The 27,996-nt window shown below is 36.5% G+C and overlaps 2 protein-coding genes across 5 annotated transcripts; one reads left to right on the plus strand and one right to left on the minus strand.

Moving 5' to 3' along the window:
• Positions 1–11: 11 nt before the first annotated feature.
• Positions 12–27,976, plus strand: Mnt. Of its 4 annotated transcripts, none has more exons than XM_070997707.1 (8): positions 12–140; positions 13,911–14,997; positions 21,948–22,914; positions 24,219–24,378; positions 24,899–25,046; positions 25,214–25,317; positions 25,733–26,420; positions 26,886–27,976. In XM_070997707.1, the coding sequence occupies exons 2-8, from the start codon at positions 14,502–14,504 to the stop codon at positions 26,954–26,956; spliced, it is 2,634 nt and encodes an 877-aa protein (XP_070853808.1). In that variant the 5' UTR covers positions 12–140; positions 13,911–14,501; the 3' UTR covers positions 26,957–27,976. The 4 variants fall into 4 exon arrangements, with proteins under 4 accessions (XP_070853808.1, XP_016942429.2, XP_036675792.2 ...); XM_017086940.4 differs by lacking the exon at positions 12–140 and adding an exon at positions 8,302–8,557; XM_036819897.3 differs by lacking the exon at positions 12–140 and adding an exon at positions 8,302–8,557 and having other exon boundaries at positions 22,578–22,914.
• Positions 3,988–5,012, minus strand: Sgs3 (Salivary gland secretion 3). Its single transcript, XM_017086481.4, has 2 exons — positions 4,929–5,012; positions 3,988–4,867 (listed from the first exon to the last, which is right to left on the minus strand). The coding sequence occupies exons 1-2, from the start codon at positions 4,954–4,956 to the stop codon at positions 4,173–4,175; spliced, it is 723 nt and encodes a 240-aa protein (XP_016941970.4). The 5' UTR covers positions 4,957–5,012; the 3' UTR covers positions 3,988–4,172.
• Positions 27,977–27,996: the final 20 nt, after the last annotated feature.

The following is a 27,996-nucleotide window of genomic DNA, read 5'->3' on the forward strand; positions in this document are numbered from 1 at the left end:
CCCCATTACAGCTGTCGGAAGAGGAAGAGGAAGAGGAAGAAGAAGAGGAAGCAGAAGAACAACAACCAACTTGAAGACGACTCTTCTCGCAAGTTCGCTTTGTTTTCGTTTCTTGCCATTTCGATTTCAGTTTTATTTGGGTAAGTTTTCATATACTCTTTATGAAGAAGAAGAAGTTTTCTCTTAATTGTGTTAAATAATAATATTACGAGCTAATAAACCTCGATTATTAAAAAGAGAGTAGAATGTACGGAACTAGGAAGTATAGAACTTTTGAAGTGATTTTTTAAGTCCTCTATAAAACGACCTATATCTTTTTTTTTTATAATGTTAAAGTTATAATTTTTGTATTAAAAAATTGTATACTTTAAATATAGATTATTAGATTGTTAATCGATTTCTTAGGTTTAAGTCCTCTTTATTATTTTTTTTACTAATTTTCTTAGGGTTACAAAGTTTTAAATTAAAGTTTTAGTGCAATTTAGATCACTTATGTTAAGATGAGGATAGAATTTCATAATCGTTGGTTTGGTTTACTTAAACTTTCTATTTCTATGATATATGTAGTAGAATTTATATAGTTATGCAATTGTTTCCTAAAGCTCTATTTATATTTCAAATGAGGTTACCTACGATTCTTCGACTCCTAGGGTATTTCGTAAGCTTTGGGGTTACCTTTCTGTCACCTTAGTCTTCCGCTCGTTTATTATTTACTCTTGTTTTTTGTTTATTAATTGAAATTCCCTGGAATGCCAGAAGTTTAAACACTTGCAACGTAACCTGGCACTTGTTTCGCCTGCATTTGTTGGGTTTTAAACACACACACGGGCTCTACTGAAACGAAAGGGCGAAAAAAAAAGAGAGAGGAAGGGTTGCATTACTCATACGCCACGTTATGCAGCCGCTCACTTTATTTACTTTTTTTTTCAGTCCAACGCTTTTGGCACGCATTTTTTGTGTGATTTGTTGCCAACTGAATTGTTTTTGTGCGCTCTTTTCGTTATTCTTTTTTTATGCTTTTTTTTTTTGAGTCAGTCAGTTGTTATGTGGGCTTATATGAAGGGATTGACGGCTGAAAGGGGGATTGACGTGAATGCGGGAATTGAAAAACTAAACTTGAGTTGCGCTGGCACTTTGACTAATATTCAAAAACTGTGCAAACATTTTGGAAATTTCAATAAAATTACCTTGAAAAAGAAGGTATTTCACTTGCCAAACAATAGAAATGTTATTTTGGATTACCTAAAATTGGCAAAATGTGTTCTAGGGTGTTAAAGTTAAAGTAAATCATAATAAAATTATTTAATGTGCCATAAAATATATACCTTTTACTGTTTATAAAACGGTTAATGTTTAAAAAGGATTAGGTTTTACAAGGGAATACATTATTACAAAATTATATTTTTTAAGACAATAGTTAAAATCAGTTACTCAACGGTTGTATATTATTTTGATTTGATTTTACTTAGTATTAGTAACTTAATAAAAAACATGGTATAAGGTTATAGATCAAAGATCCAAATTAAAATAATTCATTAACATCACATAAGAAGTAGGAAAACGGTTGGGAATCGGTTATGAAACGGTTAAAACTCGTTACTGTTCCTACAATGCTGCTCTTAAGTAGGCTTTAATATTGCCACGAGTATGTTGTTATCCCCACATGAGCTCATTTCCACTTGCAACGTCCCTAATTGCCTTTTGACCACATTTGAGCTTTCACCCACAAACACGTGTGGTTTCCAAGTTGCATGTTGCAGCATCTTGGCCCTCTCCTTAACCTTATCCCTTGTCCCGAAACCAACTAATTAGCCCTCGGCCCAAGCGGCAAATGCAAATAGATGGCTTTCATAATGCGCTTTCTAATTGCGATGACGTAGAAGGGTTGTTGGGCTGCAACGAGTGTACAATTGTGGTCAAAATACTATAAACATTTATTGTGTATGGTAAAAATAAATTCTTGAAATTTAACCTAATTTTAAAAAGCAATTTAGTGATTACTATTTTAATGTCGAAAAAAGAAAATGTTTTTCTAAATATATTTTAAAGTTAATATTCAAAAAAAAAAATTAGTTGTTAATTAGTTGCTATACATTCCTTTTTTAAGTGCAAACTGAACTTTTAATTAAAAAAAAAAACATTTTAAGTAGTGTACTGCTATTTTGACCACAGCTGTAAAAGGGCTAAGAGGGGTGGTGGGAAAGTTGGGAGGAAAAGTCATGTAAGTCATGAGCGAAAAGGAAACCCAGGACAGCTTTCTCTTCCTCTCCCTCTCTTTCTCTGTGTCAACATGTTGCGGCAACAAATTGTTGCACTGTTATTGTTGTTTTCATTACATTACTTTTTTCTCTCCTGTTTTCATTCACTTGTTTGCTCGCCTTCTATTTCTCTCCTTTGAGCCCGGTTTTTCTCTCTGCTTTGCTCTCGCTTTCGCTCTCTTTCTCTGTCCCACTCTCTCTCTCTCTCTTTGCTTGCTGCGCCGTCGCTTTTGACCATTTGTCTTCCGGTTTTTTCCACTTGCAGCTTGTTTTGCTCTCCCTCTTCCTCTTTACCTAATACCCTTCCGTCTAATTGGCAAACAACTCGATTTATCTTTAATTCTCCATAAGTAGTGGTTAATTTACTCATAAACTGTAAAACAACAAACACTTGCTCAAGCCACTTTAATAATTGTTAGTTTTATGCAATAACTGTTTCATATTATTCAATAAAATATAATGACCATTGTTGATTAATTTTATTTTATTTATATTTTAAATTAACAAAAATTTATCCGAAAATGAGAGAGGTAATATAAAAAAAGGCTTAGTTGTTTTTACAAACCATCCTATATTGAGGAATTAATCAAAAATGTTTTTTTCATAATATCAGAAATGTTTTGGATAAGATGTATTTAAGTTTTAAAAAGTTTTTGAAAGTCTTTCATGACATGATACTACGTAGAACCTTCTTAAAAACGGTTTTAAAAAATCCTTAAAATCCAATCCTTAATTTCTATATTTATTCTAATTATTGTTTTATAATATTTGTTTTAAAATATTACTTATTAGCCGTTACTCAGCTTCTTCCCTAACTTTTCCTGCCCACGAACACATACGTATGTACGTATGTACACATGTATTATTATACTAACATAGTAACATCCTGGCATCGCACCTGCGCCTTATTTTTTTGCGTCGCAATTTCCTTTCGCTTGGCGCTCTCTTTCGTCATCCTGTTTATGGTGTGTTGTGTTTCTCTCGAGCTCTCTCTTCGGCTTTGGTCCCGACTTCGCTCACCCGGTTTTCTGCAAGCTCTCTCTTTTTAGCTCCTTCCCTTTCTCCATTTGTCAAAATCGCCCACGCTGTTTGCCTCTGCTTCTTCTTTGTGCTCGCATGTTTGTGTGTGTTTGTCGAACTCCAATTAGAGTTTGTCTCGCCATCTCCTCTCCTCCATTTCCTCTTCCTCCTTGGACTTGATTTCCGTTTTGCGCCGTCATGCACTTTGAACTCTTTCATTTTTTGCACTGCTCCTGCCCCTCCACCTTCCCCTTGTCTTCCTTATGCCCTCCTTTGCACATCCTTCATACCTCCTGCCTTTTCATCAGCCTGTTTGTAGCTTCTAAAGAAAACAAGAAACACCAGAAGGACAAAACAAGGGGCCAAGAATTGTAAAGGGGATGCGAAGAATTCGAGGGGATGAGAAGAATTCCAGAAGAAGTGCAAGAGCAGAAGAATCGGAGTGAGGGTAAACAAGTTTTAGGACCTTTTCTTGTCCTAGTCCAAGTAAATCCAGTTGAAGTTAATCACAAACAGTAAGCAGAAGAAGACTCGTCTTCTGATTCTTCCCATCCTTTATCTCTTCGCATTCATTCATTTATTCCTGTGTAGTAATTCTTCAGCTTCCTTTTTTTAAAAGAACCAATTCTTCGTATTAAAGTTTTTCAGTTTTTGTGAACTTAAGTATGAAGAAAAAATATTATGGGTAATACCTTAACTAAAACAACAGTTTTTAAAGAATTAAAAATGTTTTTTAATATAAAAGTAATAACAAACAAAAAAAAAATAAGGTGATCAGTACATTATCCTTGTTAATCAGCCGGGTTCTTAGTTCCAGTTCTGCAGGATGTGTGGATTTAAATAAAGTTGGCTTGCTTTGGTGGTTTAGTAATACCAAATTGTTGTGTTTTAGTATTACAGCATCCACTGGGGCTCTCCACAGACGCATTGCCTAATCTTGCGATCCAGATTCTTGATGTCATTTAACAATTCCTGGCACAAACTGTCGTGGGGTGGGCATCCTTGGCAAGCTACGCCACCGGGTCCACATGGCTGGCAACCACAGCCCGGCTTTGGAGTGGTGGGTTTTGGAGTGGTAGGCTTTGGAGTGGTGGGTTTTGGGGTGGTGGGTTTTGGAGTGGTAGGCTTTGGAGTGGTCGGTTTTGGAGTAGTAGCTTCCGGAGTGGTGGGTTTTGGAGTTGTAGGTTTTGGAGTTGTAGGTTTTGGAGTTGTAGCTTCCGGAGTGGTGGGCTTTGGAGTTGTAGGTTTCGGAGTGGTGGGTTTTGGAGTGGTAGGTTTCGGAGTGGTGGGTTTTGGAGTGGTAGGTTTCGGAGTGGTGGGTTTTGGAGTGGTGGGTTTTGGAGTGGTCGGTTTCGGAGTAGTAGCCTTCGGAGTGGTCGGTTTTGGAGTTGTCGGTTTCGGAGTGGGTTTTTTAGTGGTAGCCGGCTTTTTAGTAGGAGGAGCCGGCTTTTTAGTAGGAGGAGCCGGTTTTTTAGTAGGAGGAGCCGGCTTTTTAGTGGGAGCCGGCTTTTTAGGTGGAGCCGGCTTTTTTGGGGGTGGGGATCCTTCATCACAAGGGGTAGATGAACACCCGATCAGCAGGACGCTCACTAATTAAAACACAAAAAAAATTCAGTCAAAACTAATAATGGTGCTCCGAAACGTACATACCAATCAAAAAGCCAATGGTGATCTTCATATTGGTCCTGGGCTGTTCCTTTAGCTAGATAACTCTTCCCTGGATGGTGATGAGCCCCGAACTGATAACCTATATGGCAATTCCAGCCCATTATATATGGTCCGGGCCCTTTGGAAAGCGACAAGTGTCCTGGTAAAAATAATTTTGACCTGTTCAAAGAAAGCCTGTTCCCAATAATAGACTAGAAATTTACACGACCTCAGGTTGGAGTCGAAATTTATGTGCTATTTGCTTTTAATACTACACGTGCTGATCGGCAACAGTAATTTCTATTTATATGACCTCTTGTTTAAAAAGATGTTTTAAATACGATGAACTTGTAATATTCCAAAACAACTGTATGCAAAAAAATATCTTATGATGCAATACAGTAAGGATGGCTTATGCAAAACGTAGGAACTTTTTCACTGAGTTCTTAAATTATTGTTTTTTATTTTGATTTTTTAATTATTTTTATTTTCTTTGTTTATTAATAATTATTATAAATTATTTATTATTACATTTTAATTTAATAATTTTTTTTCCTAAGCTAGGAACGATTTTAAATTTAAGGTTCTTCAACCTTATATCCATTTTATGAGTTGTTTACAAAACATTTCGGGGCCAAATAGATTCAACAATTAATTTAGCACTTAATATTCTAATGAGATTCCAAAAACTTTTTTTTTAAGTTCTTCCTCCCGAGGGCTGCAAAATAAAAGAAAATCGGAAATTGTAAATTTTGACCTAGAAATGCGAGCGCACAAAGGCCAAAACAAAGCGCAGATGATAAAGCAGAGGGGGCAGAGGAGGCTGATGAACGAAGGAGGAGGGTGGAGGGAAAAGGGAGTGGAGACAAGCGCAGAGACCCAAAAAAGTACAATGAACCCTCGACAATTGCTGCTGTTGTGTCGGCAACATTGTTGCTGCCCCGCCCACTTAGTCACCCCGCCCCGCCCCTCAGCCCCTCAGCCACCCACCACCCCCTCTCTCTCTCTCGCTCATTCACACAGCTTCTTCCAGAAGGAAAAAGAAGAAAATTATGAAAACAAACAATTTGCTGCTACGATGTTGCTGCTGTTGTGGCACGCTGCAACTTTTGCCCGGGGCCCAGGTTTTTTGGACAGCCAGAGCTGGCCATGCATATCAAAACAAGTTCCGTTCCACACAAATGCCAGCACGTTTCGAAATCGCCGACGTCGACGCATCATAACAATAACAAAAGCCCCAACCAGACACACCAGCAACATCACCAGCAGCAGCAACAGCAACAGCAGCAGCGCAGCAGCAACATCAGCAGCATGAGCAAACAATTTGGAAGCCATTGAAACTACAGTAGATATACCATTCGCATACATATTCATATATGAGAGAAACCACCGATAGATAATTCGGTGGAGTGGGGCAAAAACGACCCTTATAGGGTAACTAGTCTAGAGGGTTTCATTATTAAAGTATTTCAAATACTTATTCTAAAATTCTTGTTTTTATAGTTACAGTTACATTTCTATAACAGATTAGGGTGGGGCAAAAACGACCCTCTTATTGTAAAAGGTCTTATAGGTTTCATACTTAACATATCTACGTAGCTTAAATACTTATTCTAAAATTATAGTTCTATGGTTAAAGTTATTATTCAATAACAGAACATGGTGGTGTAAAAATAACCCTACATATTTAAACAGTCTTAAGGAGAAAACCTCCTTTACACTGATAAAAAAACGTTTCGTAAGAAAATGGGATGGGGCGAAAACGACCCTTAAGTTTTAAAAAAGTAAAAAGGGACCTAAAGTTTCATATTATACATAGTAAAATACTTATTCTAAAATTATAGTTATATAAATACATAGTAAAAGTTACCATTCCATTTGTAGGTGGGTTGACGTTAAAAATTTAATGACTTAAAGATTTTCAATTGCTTTTAAAAAACCCTTACACGTACCGAAAAACTAAAAATCGGGGGTGCCACAGAATTAGAACTTCTAGTTTAGAAGGGACCCATTCAGCGAAAGTATCTTATATGCATCAATATAAATTTTACACGACTATGTAAGTGGCGAAGTGATTTCTGTGGCACTACTGCATACAATATTGGTTTCAAAGTTAAAGACTTTTAAGGACTTGGATTTACGCATAGCCTAAGCTTCCCTTTTAGCCAGTGTCCACTGTACATGTGCATGAAACAGTGCATTAACAGTGGCAGCGACGTCGGCTGTGGCAGAGGGGGTTGCAAAGGGGGCGGATAAACTTAAAGTGGGCGAGGGGTTGGGCAGGAGAGGGGGAGGTACGTAGCAGCGGAAAAGTTGCCGCGGACGAAACAATGACGCAGCAACAGCGGCAAAATGCGAATGAGAACCACAATCAGAATGCGAAAGAGAATGTGGAGCCCAGGAGAGCAAAGAAGAAGAAAAGTGCCACTGCAGCATCTTAAGGTGACCCTTACAAAAATATTACAAGTCCTAAGAGTTTTCAATTTTCAATTGAGCAAGATAATGAATAATGCCAATACCAATCAAATGAAACTTTTATTCATTAGTTCCGCAGATAAATTCCAATTTTAATTGAAACAAATAAAAATGCATGTGAAAAGTTTCCGAAAAAGTTTAAATTGTATTTAACAATTGATTAAAATAAAATACTTTAAAAAGCGTTTTCGTCGCACTTGCAGTTTGGTTTTGGTCCGCCCTAAAGTTCTTGGGTATCTTTGCTATGCACAGACATAGCGACAATTACACAGAGCTGTTGTTATTATTGTTATTTTCTTCCTGTTTCGCTATGCACAAGCGCAAGAAAAGCAACAGAAACAAACGGACAAACAGGCACAACAACACCTACATTCAGACAAACAAACAGGCGTGCTGGTCGATAGTTCCAGCCACTAAAATAGTTACACTAATGTTCAAATAAACAAATAGAATTAAAAAAAAACTTAAAATGAAAAATGTTGTATAAATCTACATATATGTTTTGAGGAACTAATTTGTATAATTATTTTGGTTTTCGGAAAAAACATTAAGACAAGGTCATTTATAATCATATTTTAGAATATCTAATATCTAATTTCTCGTTTGATATATTTTCAGTCAGTTTGTCAGTATTACAATATTTTTTTCAAAACTTATGTTACTATTATCTTGACCAATGCTGTATTTGCAACGCGTCACGTGCGCTCTCTTTGCGTATCACTCTCTCGCAGTCTCTACCCTCTCCCGCTCTCTTTTGGCTGCACTCGTGTGTGCGTTTTGCCATTGCTTTTGGTGTTGCCTTGCGAATGCTGCGACCGCGACGCAGGCAGCGACTGCAGCAGAGGCAGCGCAGTCGGGCTGGCAAAGTTAAAGTTAAAATTGAGCGGCGGCCGCATTTAGTTTGCTTCTGTCATTGCATTCGGCGGGTAGGAATCACAAGAAACAAGAAATAAGAAACGAGAATAGAGAAACACCAAAAAACACAAGAAACCGAAACCGAAACAGGCAACACACAAAAAAGCTACAAAAATTAACAACAAAATAAAAAACAAAAAACACAGCTTGCCTTTATTTTTTTCACGTTTAAGTGCAACCCCATAAAGAAGCAAATTCAAGAAGAAGAAGAAGGAGCAGCAGAGTGCTTAATAATTCTAACGGTAAATAGTGAGCGAAATTTCTAGGTGTAAAGTGCAAAACGAAAAGCTTTCTGCAAGTGTGTGTGTGTGTTGTTTTTTAAAATTTGCTTTGCATCTGTATTTCATGGTGAACTTTTTTTTTGCTTTTGAATTTATATTTTTTGACTTTGCATTTATTTTTCATTTGTTTTTACTCTTCTGCTTTTATTATTGGCTTCGCTTGTTTGAATATAAATTGTATTTTAAATGATTTATACCTCAGCCATAATATTTTTAAGGTGTTTATGCAAAAATTGTGTTGCATAAATTTATCCAACTGTATTTGTTTCTGCTCTTTCATTAATTACTTCCAAAGTTTGTTTTTAATTTTGTTTTGCATTCATTTTGCCTTTCTTTCATTTTGTTTGTTTTGATTTGATTAGGATTTGCCCTCATTTACTTTGCGTTCAATTTGTTTTTTCACCTTTCAAAGTGTGTGTTTGTTTGCGTTTTCCCCGCTATTTACTGTGCTTTACATGGTTATTTCGAGTTCTCAATATCTAAAATCACAAATACATTTTTCTCATTGTGTAGTGCATATATTTTGCAAATATGTACGTATTCTTTTATTTTTATTTTTTTCAGATGTTTTTTTTTCTTTGGAAGACCCGTTCTTCAGCTTTTTTTGATGTTGTTTTGCTTTGGCTTTGTTTTAGCATGTGCCCTTTTTCGTGAGAGAGTGAGCAAGAGAGAGAGGGTGGGGTTTTCTTTTTTTTTCTCCACGCCATCTGCCATGCACACAAAAATAACAACAACAAGAAGAATTTCACAGTGGAGCGCGTGCTTTTTTCTGCCGTCTTGCAGCTACGCTATTCGCCCACACGCACACACACACAGGCAGGCAATAATTACCCCGCTCTTAGTGGGCTCTCTTTTTGTGGGGAGCGCTCTCTTAGGACGTCTTACGCTGGCGCTCTCCCTTTGCCGTTGCTGCCTTGGCATTTCGGTCGTTCGCTTTGGCCGTTCTTCTCATTTCACGTTGTTTAGTCGTAGCGTGCGCGTCGCAGTCGCAGTCGCCGTCGCCGCAGACGTCACACTCTAAAAGTTGCGTCAGTTCAACAAAATAAAATTTTAATCATTATTATTTGAGAAAAGGGCCAACAAAAATCACAAATTTTTTTTTCAAGTTTCCAAACCAGTTTGTTCAAAGTGCATGGCAAATGTTTATAAAGTAGGTGGAAAATACAAGAGAAAAATACAATAATTATATGGGTATTTGTGCTGACTCGTCGCCCTTCATATTTGTTTAGTTCTACGTATGTGTGTGTGTTGATTTTATTTTTTATCATTAGAAAACATTAGTTACCCATAAAAGTTATACGGTTTTCTTGAGATAACGCGTTGCATTGCTAAAAAAAAACATGCCAGCAAAAGGCATATAAACCGAGAAAAAATTGTACATAAACCCGTTTGTAACAGTAAAACTCTTACAAATAAATACAACATTAAACAAAGCGCTTGCATGTTTTCCTATTGGACTACTAAGAATTTGAGCCAAATGGGCGAAAAACCCCAAAAGCTCGAAAAGAAATAAACGTGAAATTCCAAAAAAAAAAAATAAACCTTTTTAAAAACAATTCTGTTAAATATTATAGAAGCTCGGAAAATTAAAGAAAAATTATTCGCAAAAACACTCGAGAGATTTTCCGTTTTCATTTTTGGCTATTTTTAAACGGTCGAAACGGAAACTTTTTCTTTAATTTTTTTTTTGCACGCTTCATCACTCTTCATTTCAAAATTAGCAACAAAAACACATGACGAAAACCGACAGCAAAAAGAAAATGCTAAGAAAGTGCGTAAAGTGGGGGAGAGCGATGAACGGAAAGAGAGAGAGAAAAAGACAAAAGAGAGCACTGAAATCCACGGTGAAATAAGAACTTTTGTGTTGTTATTGTTGTCTGTTGCTTTTTCTTTTTAATTTTTTCTTTCTTTTTGTCTGCTGTTCGCAGAGAGCTTTTGTTTTAATCTATTTTTCAGTTGTTTTTTTTTATATATACAATTTTTTTTTCGACTCGAGTGCATTTGATAAATGTTTGTTTTGAGTGCAGATTTTTCAAAAATTTTTGAGTAGAATTCATCCAAAGATTAATCAGTTATCCTTTCCCGAAATTGCCCGAAAAGGATTGAATTTCCTCGAGACCTTTTTCTCAGATTACAAATCTCTAGTTTTTTTCCTTCGGTCAAATCAACCGCAAAATGTTCCATTAATTTGTTGGCTTATTTGTCCCCCTTTTTTCCCTTTCAACTTTTGCATTTTGCATTTTGACTTTTGAGTCTTAGTTGAGTGTTTCATGCGATTATTGGATGGGGAATCTCAATCACCTCTCGTGTGTGCAACAACCCCTCTGTCGAGTTCTTTTCCGGTTTTGGTCCAATCAAGGTTTCCCTTTGATTTCCTCATATTCCCTTTCGATTTTTAAACGCACAGGAGGGCCTCATTAAAAGGGAACCTTCTGATGAAACAACAATTTTTCATAAACGTTTTTGAAACTATCCTATAAACATTTGTTTTTTACTGCGTGTCCCTTTATTATAATCAATCTAAACTCAATTTGAAAATGGTTTTTCATATTATTTCAATGTTTTACTGATAAAAAATTGGGTTTGTTTTATAAAATAAGAAGCAATTACAGTTATTAAATGATTTAAAAATATTTTTTAAGGAAATAAAACAAAATATTCCTAATTAAACCATACCTTCTGTAATCTTTTTTTTACCTATCCTTAGTTTACATATCATTTTAATGATTTACTGATGGAAAAATAATTTTGTTTTGTTACAGCTCAAAAATAGTTATAAGAACTTAGGAAGGAAACCTAAAAGAAATATTCTTTTTTACATATCCTTATCCTGCGGGTTATTCGTGTTAGGTAGACCCTACTGTCCTTGATTTCTTTCACACGCTGGCCAAGAAAGCTGGCGAAGAAAGCCTGACAATGGGCCATATACCCTATAGGGTATTTTGGGAAATATAATGACGACCCTTGGCCCTCGAACGGCGAACCTTGGGGTGGAATTCCCCCACCCCCCGGCCCACTCTCTTTGGCTTCTCTTCCTTCCCTTTTCTTCTTGGGGTTCTTTTTTCTGTTTTGCGTTTCAGGTACACTATACCTATATTTATATATAAATGTATGTGTATGTAATTTTTTTTTTGAGTTGGGTTCTCGGGTTTCCAAAAAAAAAAAATGTCCAAATGCAGTGTGAGGTTGCGTGGGTGTCTCAGTCAATTACTGCGATTTTGTTGTTGTTCGCTTTTCGTGCCATTTAAAGCGATTTCGATTTGAATATTTAATAGAATTTGCCACGCGCCGCAGGCTTTCTCGCCCATTTCTCATCCTCGACTCTCTTCATCGCCATTGTTTTTGCTCTTGCCTCAGTTGACAATGAACGTGTCACCCCGTCAAACAAAACAAATGACGATGGGGGAAAATGAGAACGAAGCTTGTGGTACCCTCGTACCAGTACTTATGGTTTTTTTTTCCTATACCATTTACATCAAAAGGTCTGGAAATAGTTCTTGAAAAGACCAGTGAAAGGAATTTTGGGGGGGTTCATCATAACTATACGTTTCTTGGTTGTTGTTTTCATAAATGTTTTGGGTCAAATAGAGTGTAGTTCTATTTCTTGAGTTTAGATCTTTAACATATTACAATAATAATATTTTACCTATTTGATCTTTGATGTATGCTTGACTTTCAATCTGAATATCTTTGGGTGGATATTTTCAATCATATCTATAAGGTTTCTTTAAGATCAAAATGTTTAAAAGAAGATCTTTGTTAGGTCTCATTTAATCCTCTTTGAAAACAGTTAGGCTTAATTTTATAACTTCAAATAGAACTTATGAAAACCTAGCTCTATTAATAAGAACCGCCTAATATCATTTTCTTGAAAACTATTATAGATAAAGATCATTGTTTCTTTTTCTGGACCAGCTTAGAACCCTCGAGAGAGATACATTTCCTTTATAAGCTAGTATATTGCGATAAAGTGAGGGTGTAGCGAGATAATGAGGGGTGTGAATTTGAGTTGGGTCTCTGAGGTGGGGTGGGTGGCCATTTTGAGCGTGTTTGATGTCAAGGCAGCGGCAGCGTCATTCAAAAGGACTTTTGGTCATATCGCAAAGCTCTCCCAGTATTTTCTCCCAATTTACTTAATGTAACTCTCGAGAGGAACACATAGTAGTAATAATAGAGCGCAGGAGAGAAAGAGTGAGAGAGCAGCTGCACAGGCAAAAATGCAATAAAGCCGGCTGCAATTCCCTCTATTGGCCTCTCTTTCTCGCGCGCGACCCTTGACCTTTTATATGAATTATGACAACAACAACAAAGACAATGCAACATTATGTTCTCTCAATGCTTTTCACCGCTCAGTTGAATGCCCCAAACACAGGCACGCACACATGGAAAACCAGCAGCTGACGAAAGATGAAAAAGGGGAACACAAATGGAGGGAGAAAGGATGGGGGAAATGGAGAGAAAATGAGAGCGGGAGCGGGAGAAGAAGCATGCGCGCACGCGCCAATCTTTCTTTTTTTTTCTCCCTTTTTCATTATTTCCTCTCGTTGTGCAGTGAACTCTCTGTTATATTGAACCAATAAATAGTTTTTTTTTCAAATTTATTAATTTACTTAATATCTCAAATGTTCCTTAAGTTAAGAACTTTCTGTATTTATAAAAGCCTTGATAGAAAACATTTTGTTTAACTATTATTAAGATTGAAATTTTATAGTTACAATCTAAATTGAAACGCAAAATTCATAAACTAATGATAAAAAGAATGTAAGCAAATTTTAACATGGGGTCCACCTTATCGAGAACACACCGTATGCTCTGCTTATGCCCCTCAATTTCCGTTCCTTTTCTTTGACTGCAACTTGTTGGTTGGGGCTCTCTCCCTCTCTCTTTTTATTTGTTGTTTTTTTCTTTTCTTTGTTTTTGTTTTTTTTGTGTCTGTGTTGATGCCACGCAGCTGTGCACAATTAGCGCAAACGCAACAGCTGCTGACGGCGACGCTGGCTGCGCTGCTCAGCTGGCAGCAGAACATAAATAAAGGAAAAAAAAAACACAATTATAATGTGTACTTTAAGAGTCGACCAATTTGAATTTATTACCAATTATAGATGTCAGCTCAAACCGCTTTGTGACTTTTTATGTGTGGCGTTGCGTGCAAAATATTGTTAGTAACTAGTTATTCGACAAAATATTGATTGTCCTTTTCAATTAGACGGTTTCTGGATCAATATAAAATTTAGTAGGTTTTTTTTTATTTTTTCTGAACTTATTTTTAAATTGTGATAACTAACAAGAAGTAAATATGTATCTCTCATTTCAGCTTAATCCACCAAAATCCAAACAGCAACCATAAATGAATATAAACAACAACAACAACAACAGCAAGCAAGAACCACCGAAAAATCAACAGCATCGAACGTGGCAAGAAACTCACAAATTTCAGCAACAAAACTCAACATCCAGCTAAATCGTACAACAAGAAACCACAATCACCAATCAACAACAGCCAGAACGCAACCAACAAAAAAAAATTTTTTTCAACAACAATTTTCAAGAACTTTCAACAATATTTTTTCAACAACCAAACAAATTTCACCAACATTTTTAGAAAAAAAAACAACAAAAATTCAACATCAAAGAAATATTTCAACAACTATATAGTAACCAAAAGTTCAACAACAATTTCCACAATAACTGTAAACGTGTCGCGACCTAAAGCTGCCCCTGTCCCGCTCTCTCGCGTGTATTCGTACTATTTCGTGTGATTTTACAATAGTTGTGGTTTGTTTTTTTTTTCTAAATAATACTATATATTTATAGAAATTTGTGGTGTTTACGCGTTCGTCCTTGTCACGTGTGCGTGTGTGTGTGTTTGGCGAGAAGAAGGAGTGTTACATAGTTCGTGTATGCTATGTCAGCGACGGGGGGCGGGGGCATTATGGCGCTCCTCCAGGCGGCTAAAATCATCGAGCAGCGCGAGAGGCTCCCGCAGGCGGGAGACGTGCTTGCAGTTGGAGTGGGAGTGGGCGTGGCCCTGCCCCAGCACCAGCAGTCGCTGCAATGCAAGAGCATCTCCATTATCAACAACAACAATAGCAGCCAGCACAATAGAAACAACAGCAGCAGCAGCATCAGCAGCAGTAGCAGTAACGGGACTATTGCAACGCTACCGTTCACGAACGGAAATAGCAACGGTATTGCCGGCATCGGTAACGTGAACGTAAACGTTAGCGTTAACGTCAATGCGAACGGGAACGGTCTGAGCAACGGTCACAGCAGTCCGCGCAGTCAATTAGCCGCCGCCGCCGCCGCCACCGCCGCTGCCCACGATTACGAGTATACCACCACCGTCGTTAGCAGCAGCGCAGTCGTTAACGGACACAGCGAAGGTCGCCCCCTCATCGCGGGTAAGTTTTAACACTCTGCCCCACTTTACCCCCTTGACCCCTCTAACCCCACATCCCCACAACACAAGTCGTGGCTCTCCCATCACAATTGAAACAAGTTTTTGGCGCCCCCGGTGGGGCTTTTTGTTATTTCTCAAAACTAATTTCCTTTTATTCGTTTTTGATATTTTTGTTTAATTTTTAAACTTAACTACTGATATTTTGTGGAAAAAAAAAGAAGACTAAATTAGCCACAACTTTGGTATTCAATTGCTTTTGGCTTTCCCATCACAATTGAAACAAGTTTTTGGCGCCCCCGGTGGGGCTTTTTGTTATTTCTCAAAACTTATTTCCCGTTTTCAGTTTTTAATATTTTTGTTTAACTTTTAAACTAAAGTTCTGATATGTTGTTAAAAAAAAAAAACCAACATTTTGGTATTCAATTTTTTTTGGTTTTTCTCAAAACTTATTTCCTGTTTTCAGTTTTTAATATTTTTGTTTAACTTTTAAACTAAACTTCTGACGTTGTTTAAAAAAGAAGAAAAAATTAGACAGATTAGATTTCCCATCACAAATGAAAATTTTTTGGCGTCTCGGAGGGGCTTTTTGTTCTATCTCAAAACTAATTTCCAGTTTTCAGTTTTAAATTTTTTTTACTATGTTTTCTAAATAAACAAAATAAAGTGTTAAGCCAAAACTCTGGTATTCAATGGTTTTTGGAAATCCCCGAAATTCGAACCTAAAACAACCCCAACTTATCATCACTTATCATCACTTCATACCGAATTCTGAGTGCCAGGTGCAAGGTGTTGCTACTTTACTGACCGCTGCTGTGTGTGAAACGTCGTCTAACACTTTTTACTAGTGCAACAACATCAGCTGCTCTGCTCTCGCTGTTAACTGTTTTGTTTGTTGGTCGTCTCTCCTCAGTCAGGCGACAAAAGTTTTCAAATAAAAACAATTAATAAATAAGGGAAAAATTATTTTGATTTTGAGAACCTCTTACTTTCATACTTACTTTCTAATTTCGAATGTCTGGAAAAATTATTATTTTTTGCATACTTAAAAGTATTTGTCGCCTGATGGTGATAAAGGTATCACCGATAACATCGCACTGTTCTGAACTTGATTGATTATTATTGGAAGGTGTTGCCAAATGTGTGTTTGTGGGCGATAACCTCTATCAAACAATTCGGATATATAGATATATATGTACATATGTAAACTTAAAACAAACATATGAATGTATTAACAGTGTTTAGGGTTCAATTTAGGAGATGAATACTTGTAGATACTAAAATGGAAATATAAATGTTGATGCTATATCGACCATATTTCGACACTTTTGTCGCCTTTCCAAAAACTGTTGCTGCTTGCTCTTTTTCCCCATTTGCTTTTGCTGCATTTAAACTTGTTTTGACCTTGTTTGCGACGTCGACGTCGACTGCATTTTGCGTGGGCGCGCACTGTACCAAAAAAAAATACAAAAAAAAATAAAATAAAATAAAACCCCACAAGAAATCAACAACACAGCTATCGCTCTCTTCCGCTCTCCCACACTCCCCCGCTCTTCTGCTCTCTTTTTGGCACAGGTTGCAAGCGTGGCAAGCAGCAGGTACTGTTATATTTTTAGCGCGCTGCTCGCTGCGACTGCGACGCTGGCGTCGCTGCTGGCGTTGCTGCCCAATTGACATGTGCTAAATTGTCATGCTGCGTTTTTGTTTTTGTTTTTGCCTCTCTGCGTTTACCTTTGTTTTTATTGCCTTGAATGTCGGATACGAAAATTTGCAACGTCAAAAATACAGTAAAAATCTGCGTTTTGTCTAAAAATTTTGTTTGAAAAAGTTAATATTTAATATTTTAAAATATTTGCTTTCAAGGTTTTTAAATTTTAAACATTGCTTTAAAAGTAAGCCCTTTTAAACTGCTTTCCTACTGACCAATTGCTTTTTAAGACAACATGTATTTATAAAAAATATTAGATACTGAAACCAATGACTTAAATAATTATATTATTTATTATGAGACTTTTAAATACCAAATACACTGGACACAGTTTTTACCTTTCAATTACAATGGGAAAATTGCCTTTATTTTCAATAAATGAGGAAATGGTAAATTAATAAACATAAAAAATAATTCAAGATTATTATAAAATATTTTTAAAAAAAATTGGTAGCTAAAGAAAGTCCACTGTATTTGTATTTTGTTTTCGTTTGCTTTTGCTGTGCTCAATTCGGTTTTTTGGTTTTTCGCTTTTTTGTCAACATGTGTGGATTTTGTTGTTGTTCATCTCGGCTGCTTTTGTTTTTTTTTCGCTGCTCTTTCTTTGTCTTTTTTCGATTTTGTCATGCGCTTCATTCGTATTTTTTCGCACGTACGCTTGTACTTGTTGCTGTTGTTGTTGTTTGGGGTCACGTCATGTGCTGGCGCTCTCTCTCTCACTCGTGCTCTTCTCGCACAGCTTAGTCATAGCACAATAATAAAAAAAATTGTGACTTCCACGTGAGCGGCTCTCTTAAGCTCTTACAAATTACTTTGTATGCTCTTTAAACGCACAAAAAAGAGCGCACAAAGTGAACGCTCTCTTTGGCTGCTGGTGTAAAACAAAGTCAATGAACTTTGTACGCATTTTTTGTTATTGTTGTTTTTGTTGTCAGTCTGCCTTTTTTTCCGTGCCCATTTCATATTATTATTTGCCCTTTCTTTTGGGCTTTTATGTTTTATGTTTGTTTTCTTCACACTTACAAATTTTATTTCACTGTTGTTATTTTTTATGCCTTCTTTTTTTCGGCGCTGCATGTGTAATATTTGGACAGCTGTCTCTTCATTTTTTGACTCTCTTCTCCTTTCTTTGTTCCTGTTTTTGTTTTTTCTCTTCCTGTCTTTTTTTTTTATTATATTTTTCTTTGTTTCCTAATTGTTTTGTTGTATTTGTATAATATCAGAAATTTAGTATGTTTTTTTTGGGGAATTCTATTTTTATGCAGAGAAATTTCCCCGAAAATCCAGGGCCCTCGAGACTTTTCCTATTAATTGGCTCAAATGTGGGAGAAAAAGTGCAGCGGGTGAATTTCCGGGTAATTCTGAAGTTGGCAAATAAATTAATACATTAATACAATCCTTGTGAATAAATATCTAAATATTATACGTGATTAAATTGTAAAGAAAAGTTATATTAATTTTTATAGTCATTAAAAAATAAAAAGCCATTATCAATTGAAAAACTTAAATAGTTATTAAAAAAAATAGTGTTGGCAAATAAATTAAATGTTCTAATAATAATACAATCCTTGTGAATAAATATCTAAATATTATATTATTAAATTGTAAAGAAAAGTTATATTAATTTTTAAAGTCATTAAAAAATTAATTGTTATTATCATTTGAAAAACTTGAATAGTTATTAAAAAAAAATAGTGTTGTAAAATCCTTTTTGATATCGCCGAAAAGCGCGCAGTAAAAAAAAGGTGAATTTTAAATTGATCAAAGAAAAACATTAAATTCAAAACGGTTTCCTTTTGATAAGCCCCATTTTCCTTGACGATTCACGGTAATATGCAAAACGATGTTGTCTGTTCTCCATCCGATTTGCATTATCTCTCGTAAATGCAAATTTCCGGCGATGCTTTGATTTCGATTCTTTAATTTCCTTGGGCCTCACTTGTTCCTCTTCTTCCTCAGTTTTTCTCCACTCAGTTGCGGTTGATTCGCGAACGGGAAAACTGCATTTTCCACCCAGATTTGATTTTTTTTTCAACCGGCAAACGATGTCGTCGTCGCAACCAGTCGATAAATTTAATTTTAACGCACCGGAACGGCAACAAAATCAAATTATTGCCAACTTGCTGGAACATTTGAGTGCTTTTCAAAGTTTACTGCAGTTACAACAACAGCAGCAGCAGCAATCTCAAACCCAACAGCAACATATTGCTGCACGGCAGCAACATCAAACACACGGCCAGTTCAGCCACCCCTTATCGCCCAAAAAGAAATGGATATATCGGCATTATGGTTATGGTACACGAAAAGGAATATTGGTGATTTAAACAATTTATTTAAAACTATATTTTAATCAGAAAATAATTTAAAAGAAGTCATTGAAATAGATCAAAATCATAGCGAGGATAAATATCAAATTTAATAATTTATCGAATTGAATTTAAAAAATACCAGGTGCCTTAGAAGTAGTTTAAAATATTTTCCAAAATGTATTTTTTTTTTATTTTATAATTAATTAATTTACTATAATAACTATAATAATTCCTTTTGGTACCTTTAAATACAACAAAATTGATTATCAAACTAAAAAAAAATATTTTTTTTTTTTAAATTGGTGGTTATTTTGGATTATTGTTATTATAGTATAGTATAATATGATGGACAATAATTTCTTTTAATACCTTTAGGACCAAACAAATGTATTATCTAATTGAAACAAATTAATTTTTTTAAATTGTAAGTTATATTGGATTATTACTTAACGAATACAACATATTATTTTCTGTGTATTAAAGCAAAGTGTTCATGTGCGATAGCGTGGGTTAATAGGGGTGCAACCGATGTTGTTGTTGCAGCCACGTGCGCTTTCGTCACGTGGCATCGTGATGTGGGTGTTAAATAATATGGAAAAATAGGGGAAAAAGGGAGAAAACATGTGCGGAGGAAAACACAGAGAGAGGGAGGAGAAGAGTGGGGAAAATGGGGGCGTTGATAATCCCCCAGGAATTTTAAAGGTCTGGGAAGTATGCTAAGCCGAAATGGGTGTGAGAAATCAAGAGCTTTTATCACCCAAAGCATTTTTTAAACCTCAGATCATCACAAGATTTAAAAATATTTTTTTAATCTTTAGAACACGAAATAAATTTGAATTTTTTTTTAATTCAAAATGAATTTGTAGTCCTAGACTGCAAGCTATTAAGTTGTATTCCATACTCAACTATTATAAATAAAAGATAATCGTCGAAAAGTTTGTTCTAGTTATTCCGAGAAACTTAATTCCATGTTGTCCTACTTATTCTATTCGTTTGCATAAAGAAATTCTTTATGCAATTGTTTTTCTTGTTTCGATAAGCCTTCGTTTGTCATTTGATATTCTGTTTGAAAACTGATTTCACTATGTGCATTTTATGACCCAATTTGAAGTGATAAAACCAGTGCAACTCAATGCCTGATATTGAATTACGAGGCTCTATTTCATTGTATTCTGTTACTGTTGCATTTGCCAAACGATATTTTTAATTGATTAAGAAATTGTGATTACATTTTTAAGAAGCTTAGATGGGTAAATTAATGTCGACTTAAGGGATACCATTTTAAAAGATATAATTATTAGCTGTTAGCAACTCTGATTTATGAATAATACAGCACTTAAATAAAATTTCTATTAAAATCATATAAAAATGATAAATGATAATGATAAAATAAACATATGTACTTAAGAACAACAGTTTAATAGTAAAAAAATTAAATCCTCTAAAAATGGTATTTTCCCTATAATGAAAACAAAGATTTGTATATGAATTTTAATTGTATTGTTATTTTTGGCTTCGTAATAAATCAAATAAAATGTTTTTTTAGTTGGTTTCACGTGCCTAGACAATTTTTTGATAGTTAGTAATACAGAAATTTAGAAAAATATGGTTTGGGATTGTCTTTCAAAGGGTTGTTACTAGATGTTATACCCATAATTTCAATTTGAGCTGCACATTCGATCTGTCTTTGTGGTTTTTTGGTCTGTCAACATGCGACACGTGTCTCGGCTTACTTCACCCAACCGCCCAACCACCCACTAACCACCCACCACCCCCAGGTGGAAAACCACCCACCGCATTTACCCAAGAAAACAGCGCCACAAAGATCGTTAATAATGCATAATAAATGCGATTGTTGGTTGTCCGCTGTTTATTTTTCTTTATTTGGACGCAATTCGATGGAAATTCGCATTGGGTTTTCCACGAATGCGTAACTAATTCATCGCCTACACACACACACACATGCACCATACACCACCCACCACCCACCACACTCACACGCGCACTTAATCATATATAATTAACCCAGCAAAGGACCTTCATCGCCCACTGATTGCTGATTGTTGACTCTGTTGGCTCCGTGTTGTTGTCTGTTGTCTGTTGTATTTAACCCGAATTAATTTGCATTCATTAAACGCTGCCATTGTCTTTTTTCCGCCGCTTTGTGCTCTGATTTTCTGATTTTCTGACTTTCCACCCAAGTCTTTATTTAGTTTAATACAAGCTATTTTCGTAGTAATTTTCTAGTTTGAAATAAATTAAATCATTTCTGGAAATTCATTGTTTCAAGTTGGTTTTGTTGTTTAACAAGTTTGAAGTCTTTTTTATATTGGTTATTTGTTTATTTTTTTCAAGAATTTGTATATTTATGGTATATTTTTAAAAACTTTTAAAGAACCTATTTTGATATGGAAGTAATTTAAAACATTTCTGGAAATTCATTGTCACGTTAATTTTGTTCAAAAGATTTTTTTTATTTTTGTTGTTTTTTTTTATATTGTTTTAAATATTGTAATTTTAATGAATTTTTTTTTAAATTTTTTAAACAAAACAATGAGGTATTTATTTTGAAAACAGTTATAGTTTTAACACTGGTTTATTTCTTAGTTTAAAATGTTAGTGTTAATGTAATTTATTTTTGTTTTATTTATTTTTTGTTAACTAAATTTGGTTTTTAAAATGAGTTAGTGCTAACATTTTATATAGATATGGCATTTTTTAGTGTTTGGGAATTGAATTGGGAATTATAATTGCAGAACATTTCTTGTACTTCATTTGGCGTTGCACATTCATCTCATTATTAGTTCTATCACCTGGTTTTCCTATTATTTCCATTGAATATTTCTATACCCGCTGAACTATTTTTCCTTAGTTATGATTTAACTTCTTATTTTGGTTTTTTCTACGATTTCTTCTTTACTTTTCGGCCACTCTTAGGGGATGATAATTCCCCAGTCAACAGCAAGAACCATACCCACTCCCCGCAACAGCAGCAACAAAATGCAGTGGGTAGAACAACAGCAACAACAACACCAGCAGCAGCAACAGCAGTGGCAACAACAGCAAAATATATGAGAAATCTAGCCTCAATTGACCCATCTACCTTTATGCTGCTGGCAGCGGCAGCAGCAACCACTCCAAGTGCAGCAGCAACCACTGTAACTGCAGCTGCAACAACTGCAACACCTGCAACACTTGCAACTGCAGCACCTGCAACTGCAGCACCTGCAACAGCAGCAGCAACACCCACACCACAACCAACAACATCTAATCCTGCCAAGCACAAATTGAGTCCCATCGCCGAAATACCGCCCAAATTTCTATTCTTATCGGATGGCAAGGGGGTCTATCCAACGCCCAGGAATGCCAAGGGCTTCAAGGCCACCGCCTTGGGTGGTGTGGAAATGATCAGTGGATCGGTGATCGAGGATCATGAGAAGCAATTCTATAGGAGTAGTGTGGTGGGATCGACGAACATTCCCCTGACACCACCGCCCTCGTCCACACGCAAAGTGGACACCAGCAATTCGCGGATTCGCTCCTACTCACTGTCCCATGCCATTTCAGCGCCCAGAGATCAGCAGCATCAGCATCCAGCATCATCATCCAGCCATCTGCCGCAATTCCAGCCGCAAATCAGTTTCGGGAGATGCGGCAATGGTATGGTGGTATACGGACGACCCGGTGATTCTGTCGACTCTGCTGGAGTGGCATTGTCATCATCATCAGGAGCAGTAGGATTGGGAGTAGCAGGAGGAGTTGGAGTAGGAGTGGGAGTTGGAGGCGCTGCGACGATGGCCATGAATATTGCCTCCTCGGCGCCAGCGGCAGGATCTCAGCTGAAGGCGCACCACCACACGGGACACGGCGGACGCAGGCGCACCACCAGTTCCAACAGCAACGGGTGAGTTATACAGAAAATACACACAAAAACAATAAAAGTAGCTATAATCGATGGCCTCGACTATTAGATACCCATTACTGAGCTTAAAAGAGTGCGAGAGGGATGGAGATATATTTGCTTGGGGCTTGCGCCACCTAGCGCCACCTAGCGCCACCTATCCTATAGCGCCAATAGCGGCTTGGTGGCGTATTAGTGATTAGAGTGCAATCTCGATTGAATTTGTCAAATATTGATTTTTGTTTGGTTTTAACTTTATAATGAATGGTCCGATTTCAATAATTTTTGCCATGTAGATGGGTATTGAATATAAGAACGTAATCTCATTTAAATATTAATAAATGTGGACGCTGGACGGGTTTTAGTGTTAGGGTTGTTAGAGTGGGCGTGGCACCCTGCCAAAACAAACTTGCAAGGCGCAGGAAGCCCAAGAATCTGCATGCCAAGTCCCAACATTCTAGCTTTTATAGTTTCCGAGATCTCAGCGTTCATACGAACGGACAGACTATATCTTTATAGGGTCGGAAGCGTTTTTTTTACGTTACATACTTTCCGACGAATCCACTCTTTTACTCTACGAGTAACGGGTATAAAAACAAGCGTTTAGGTAAAAATTTACCAGTATAATAGTTAAATTGTCAATTTGATCAACGAAATAGTTATAGTAAGTTACTCTTCCAACAACAAAATACACACAGCCTCACATTTTTGTGGTAGTTTTCCTATTAAATAGTAACCAAAGTAACAATAAAAAGCGCGTCATTATCTTAATAGTTGTTAACCTTTTTTACAGTAACTATCCGTATTGGTAAATTTTACCCATACATTTTTTGTGTGTGTAGGGAAACATTTACCATTTAGAATGAGCATTTTTGGATTTTCCATCGATGCATCAGCTGCATTGCATTCCTGTAAAATTTATAATGATGCACTCAAGAAACCCATCCAAATTCCACGCTAAGCGATGTTTGTGCCACTTCCGTATAAATGATTTAAGTTTGCTGCAAGGTGGCTGATGCATCGTTTAGGACCAAATGTTTTGATTTTAAAAGGCTTTTCATAGAGCAATAAAGTAACTAGTCCAATGCTGATCAAATAATCCTACTTTACTTAATGAAACCACTTATTTTAAAATCTCGTATCAATTTCAACCTCCGAAAAAACTGTTTTATATAAAATGTTATTTTAATTCTAAAATATCAATGGGTTAGAAGTTACATAAAACCGTTTTAAGGACCAACTGTTTATTTTTATAGGGATCTTAATCACAATTCAGACGAACTAATACCCCAAATGTTTACTTTCAGAGCGGGCACTCGGGAGGTGCACAACAAGCTGGAGAAGGAACGACGGGCCCAACTGAAGGAGTGCTACGACCAGCTCAAAAAGGAGCTGCCCATGCGGGACGAGGACCGAAAGAAGACCTCCAACTTGACAATACTCGAAAAGGCCCACGAATATGTCCAGGTTAGAAACCTAGCACATGGCGAACTAGTTAAATTTGATGGGGAAATCATTGTATTGTCATCATAATTGGTTAGGAATTATTAAAGTTAATGTATCAGAGGTGGAATCTACATTTTAACCAGTCATCTTTGGCAGGTTTTATGCAAAAAATACAATTATATTTATGGTTAACTTATATATATTAATATATATCTAGGATAGGAAACGTGTTCTATAAATATGTAGGCTTTCAAATTTCGTATTAATTGTATAAATTATTTATGAGGAAAGCTTTCCCAAAAGATCATAAGTGGTTTGAAAATAAATGAGTTCATGTATTGGAGTTGGAGTCTACACTAACCCAAAGCTTTAGCTCACTTTTGCCATGTTTTTTATTCAAGAAAATACAATTATATTGATGGTTAATAGATATATATTGATTTTTATGGAATAGGGAACGTGTTGTATACATATGTGGGCTTTCAATTTACGGATTAATTGTATAATTCATTAATTAATTGCTACCTTTTCTGTTTTTTAGCGATTGACGCAGCGTGATCGCGAGCAGGAGGCGGAGGTGGAGAGGCTGGCGAAGCAGAAGATTGAGCTGCAGAAGCGGCTGAAGCGATTGGGTTCGAGGAAGGAAACGCCGCCCACCGATCAGCAAAGCATTCCACAGGCCGACAAAGGTATACATATATATCTTGGATCTTGAACGCAGATTTAGATAGCTAAGTCGAATGTGGATCAAGTTTTGAATGCACTTGGGGACGACCTTCGGGTTGTGCAATTCCATTCTTAATATCTCGATATTCGATGCCAACGCTAATCTCGCGCTTTCTCCCTCTTTTTCCAGCCGTTTGCCTGGCAACAACAACCACACCAGCACCACCAACGGCGGCCAGTGGTCGCAATGGAACCCGAATTCTATACGATGCAGGCAACGCCTGTGCCACTGGGGTGAGTATATGTCGTCAAAACATGATATTTAACCGATGGGGAATGTAAACTGCATTTTTCGAGACTTAAAAAACGATTTTCGGAGGGACTTTAATCCCTCTGGTGATAAAATAGATGTTAATTAAGGGCAAACACTGTTTTAATAGTTTTAAAATATTTACCACATAGATCAAAGAATGCATTAAATATAAAACAATTTTTTAAAGTAAAAACTAAAGTAAAAATGTAAAAATGCAGGATGACTTTCTTTATTCAATTATAAACTTAAAATGTTAGTGACAATATACCATTCTTAAGAGAAACCAATTTAAATGAATGTGACATATACAACACACCATTCAGTTTACAAACCCCAGGGGAAAACCACCGCAAACCACAAGCTAAATTTAATATTTATGTTATTTTCGCCCAGCAGCAGCTAACAACTGTGATAAACAAATCAAATGCCACACCAGCAGCAACATCAGCAGCAGGAGCAACCGCAGCAGCCGGCAGCATCAGCAGCATCAGCAGCAAACTCAATGGCAACCACACAGGAGGAGCCACAACAACCACACTGACTCCGGCCATGGGTATCATGACAATTAAGAATGGCAATGGCAACAACATACCGGCAATCTCACCAGCGGCAATCCAGCAGCAGCAGCAGCAGCTGCAGCACCACCACAACGGCAGCCCAGCGGGCAGTCCATCGGGAATAGGAGCCACTAATGGGGCCACCATTACACGTGGCTCGCCCACGCCATCGACTCCATCGCCGTCGCCCAGCTCCTCGTCCAGTGGCGTCTCGTCGTCGGCTTCATTTATGGGCGGCGGCTCCTCATCGTCGTCCTCTTCCTCCTCATCATCATCATCATCCTCGTCCTCCTCCTCATCGTCGTCATCATCATCATCAAGTACGTCGTCCAGTTCGTCATCACCTACGCAACAACAACAAAAGCAGCAGCAGATCACCACGCCCACGGCCACCGCCCATTTAGTGGGCGGCCGCAATGTTGGCCTCCAATTCCATGGCGGTGCGGGTAATGGTGGTGTCAACGCCCTGAATGGTGGTGCCACCATCGTGGCCGCTGCTGTGCCAACTGGCGGCGGATCAGCAAACGGTGAGGAGGGAACCCTTTTAGGCTATTGAGAAATCCACCGACAGGGATTTGTAATTACATTTGTATACCAAAGAGGGGTTGGGTCTTAAATGCCAAAATATGTCTTTGTTTCTTGGATTTTTTATGATCAAATAACTAATTTTGGTCTATTTATTTGTTATACCTCTTATATTTCGTCATTTAAAGTAAGAATAAAATTGGTTTATTCAAAAATATTGTCAAAGAAAAAAGGGCGTGGCGGCCAGTCTGACAAAAAAAATGTAATGTTATGGTAGGGTTTCACTCCTTAACTGAAACCGAATTGTCTATTACCATTTTTTAAATGATTTAATCATTCTGTTTGTAAACCTAAATGGGGTTCTTATAAATGACTTTACCAAAACACAATACCAGTTGGTGGATTAAACTCTTGAACGTTAATAAATATTAAATTAATACTAATAGTGTCTTGTAATATTTCAACAGGTTTCCATCAGGCGGACAAGGATCGCAACTACAATTTCCTGATGCTCAGTGCTGGGACAACGGCACAGTAAACCAACAAACAAAAAATCAACAACCAACAAACACCTACAACAATAAAGAAAACAACAACAACAACAACTGAATTGTGTGCAACAGCTCCCACCTTATTAAACAAAAAATGTAACAACAACTAGAAGAAGGTTCTCTAAAAACTCATTTTTCTTAAAACAAGATACAAGAGAAAAAAATATTACATATTTCTCACACTTTCGCACACATTGAAAACAACAACAACAACAACAGCAGCAGCAAACAGCAAAAGGAAAACATTAAAAGCTGTAATTTTTTATGTAAAACAAAAATAAAAACAAAAGCTATCTAACAGTTCCGCCCAACACTTAGCATCGATTTTGAAAATCAACAAAGTGAAGAAGAAAATTATTTTTTAATAAATAATTTTAAAGAAACAGCAACAACGCGGGAGAAAAAAGCTAGCAGCAACAACACCAACAATAAACCAGCAACAACAGCAACAAGAGAAGACCAATTACATAAATGTAAAACAACAACGACAGCCAGCATTCAACAACAACAACAGCTTGAAAACCACAACAAACAAATCTACAACACACAACACCACACACAGGCCCATCAACATGCATATATACTATATACATTATATATCTAATTGTACTACTTTATAGTGAAGCCTAGAAAAGAAGAGAAAAAAACACCAAGAAGAATAGCACACTTAAATGTAAAACAGGAAGAAAAAAACAAAACCAAAATGCGCTGTTGAAACAGAAACCACCAATGGGTAACGCTTTATAAATATATATATCTCTATATATATATATGTATATGTATATGTATCTAAAACTTAGAAGAAGATTATAAATTATAAATATGTAAAAGCAGGATTTCCAAAATTCATGTGGCAAAAGAAAAATGCTAAAACGAAAAAAGATAGATGTCTCTTTTCTTGACCAAAACTGAACCAGAAATAATTTCTTTTGGATGATATACTTTCTTCTTCTTTCAAAAGCGAAACCACAAAACTTGAAAAAGAAAAAAAAACAAAAAAAACAGAATCGAAGCAAAAATCAAATCA

Source organism: Drosophila suzukii, chromosome X, assembly GCF_043229965.1.
Source record: "Drosophila suzukii chromosome X, CBGP_Dsuzu_IsoJpt1.0, whole genome shotgun sequence".
NCBI classification, from domain to species: domain Eukaryota; kingdom Metazoa; phylum Arthropoda; class Insecta; order Diptera; family Drosophilidae; genus Drosophila; species Drosophila suzukii.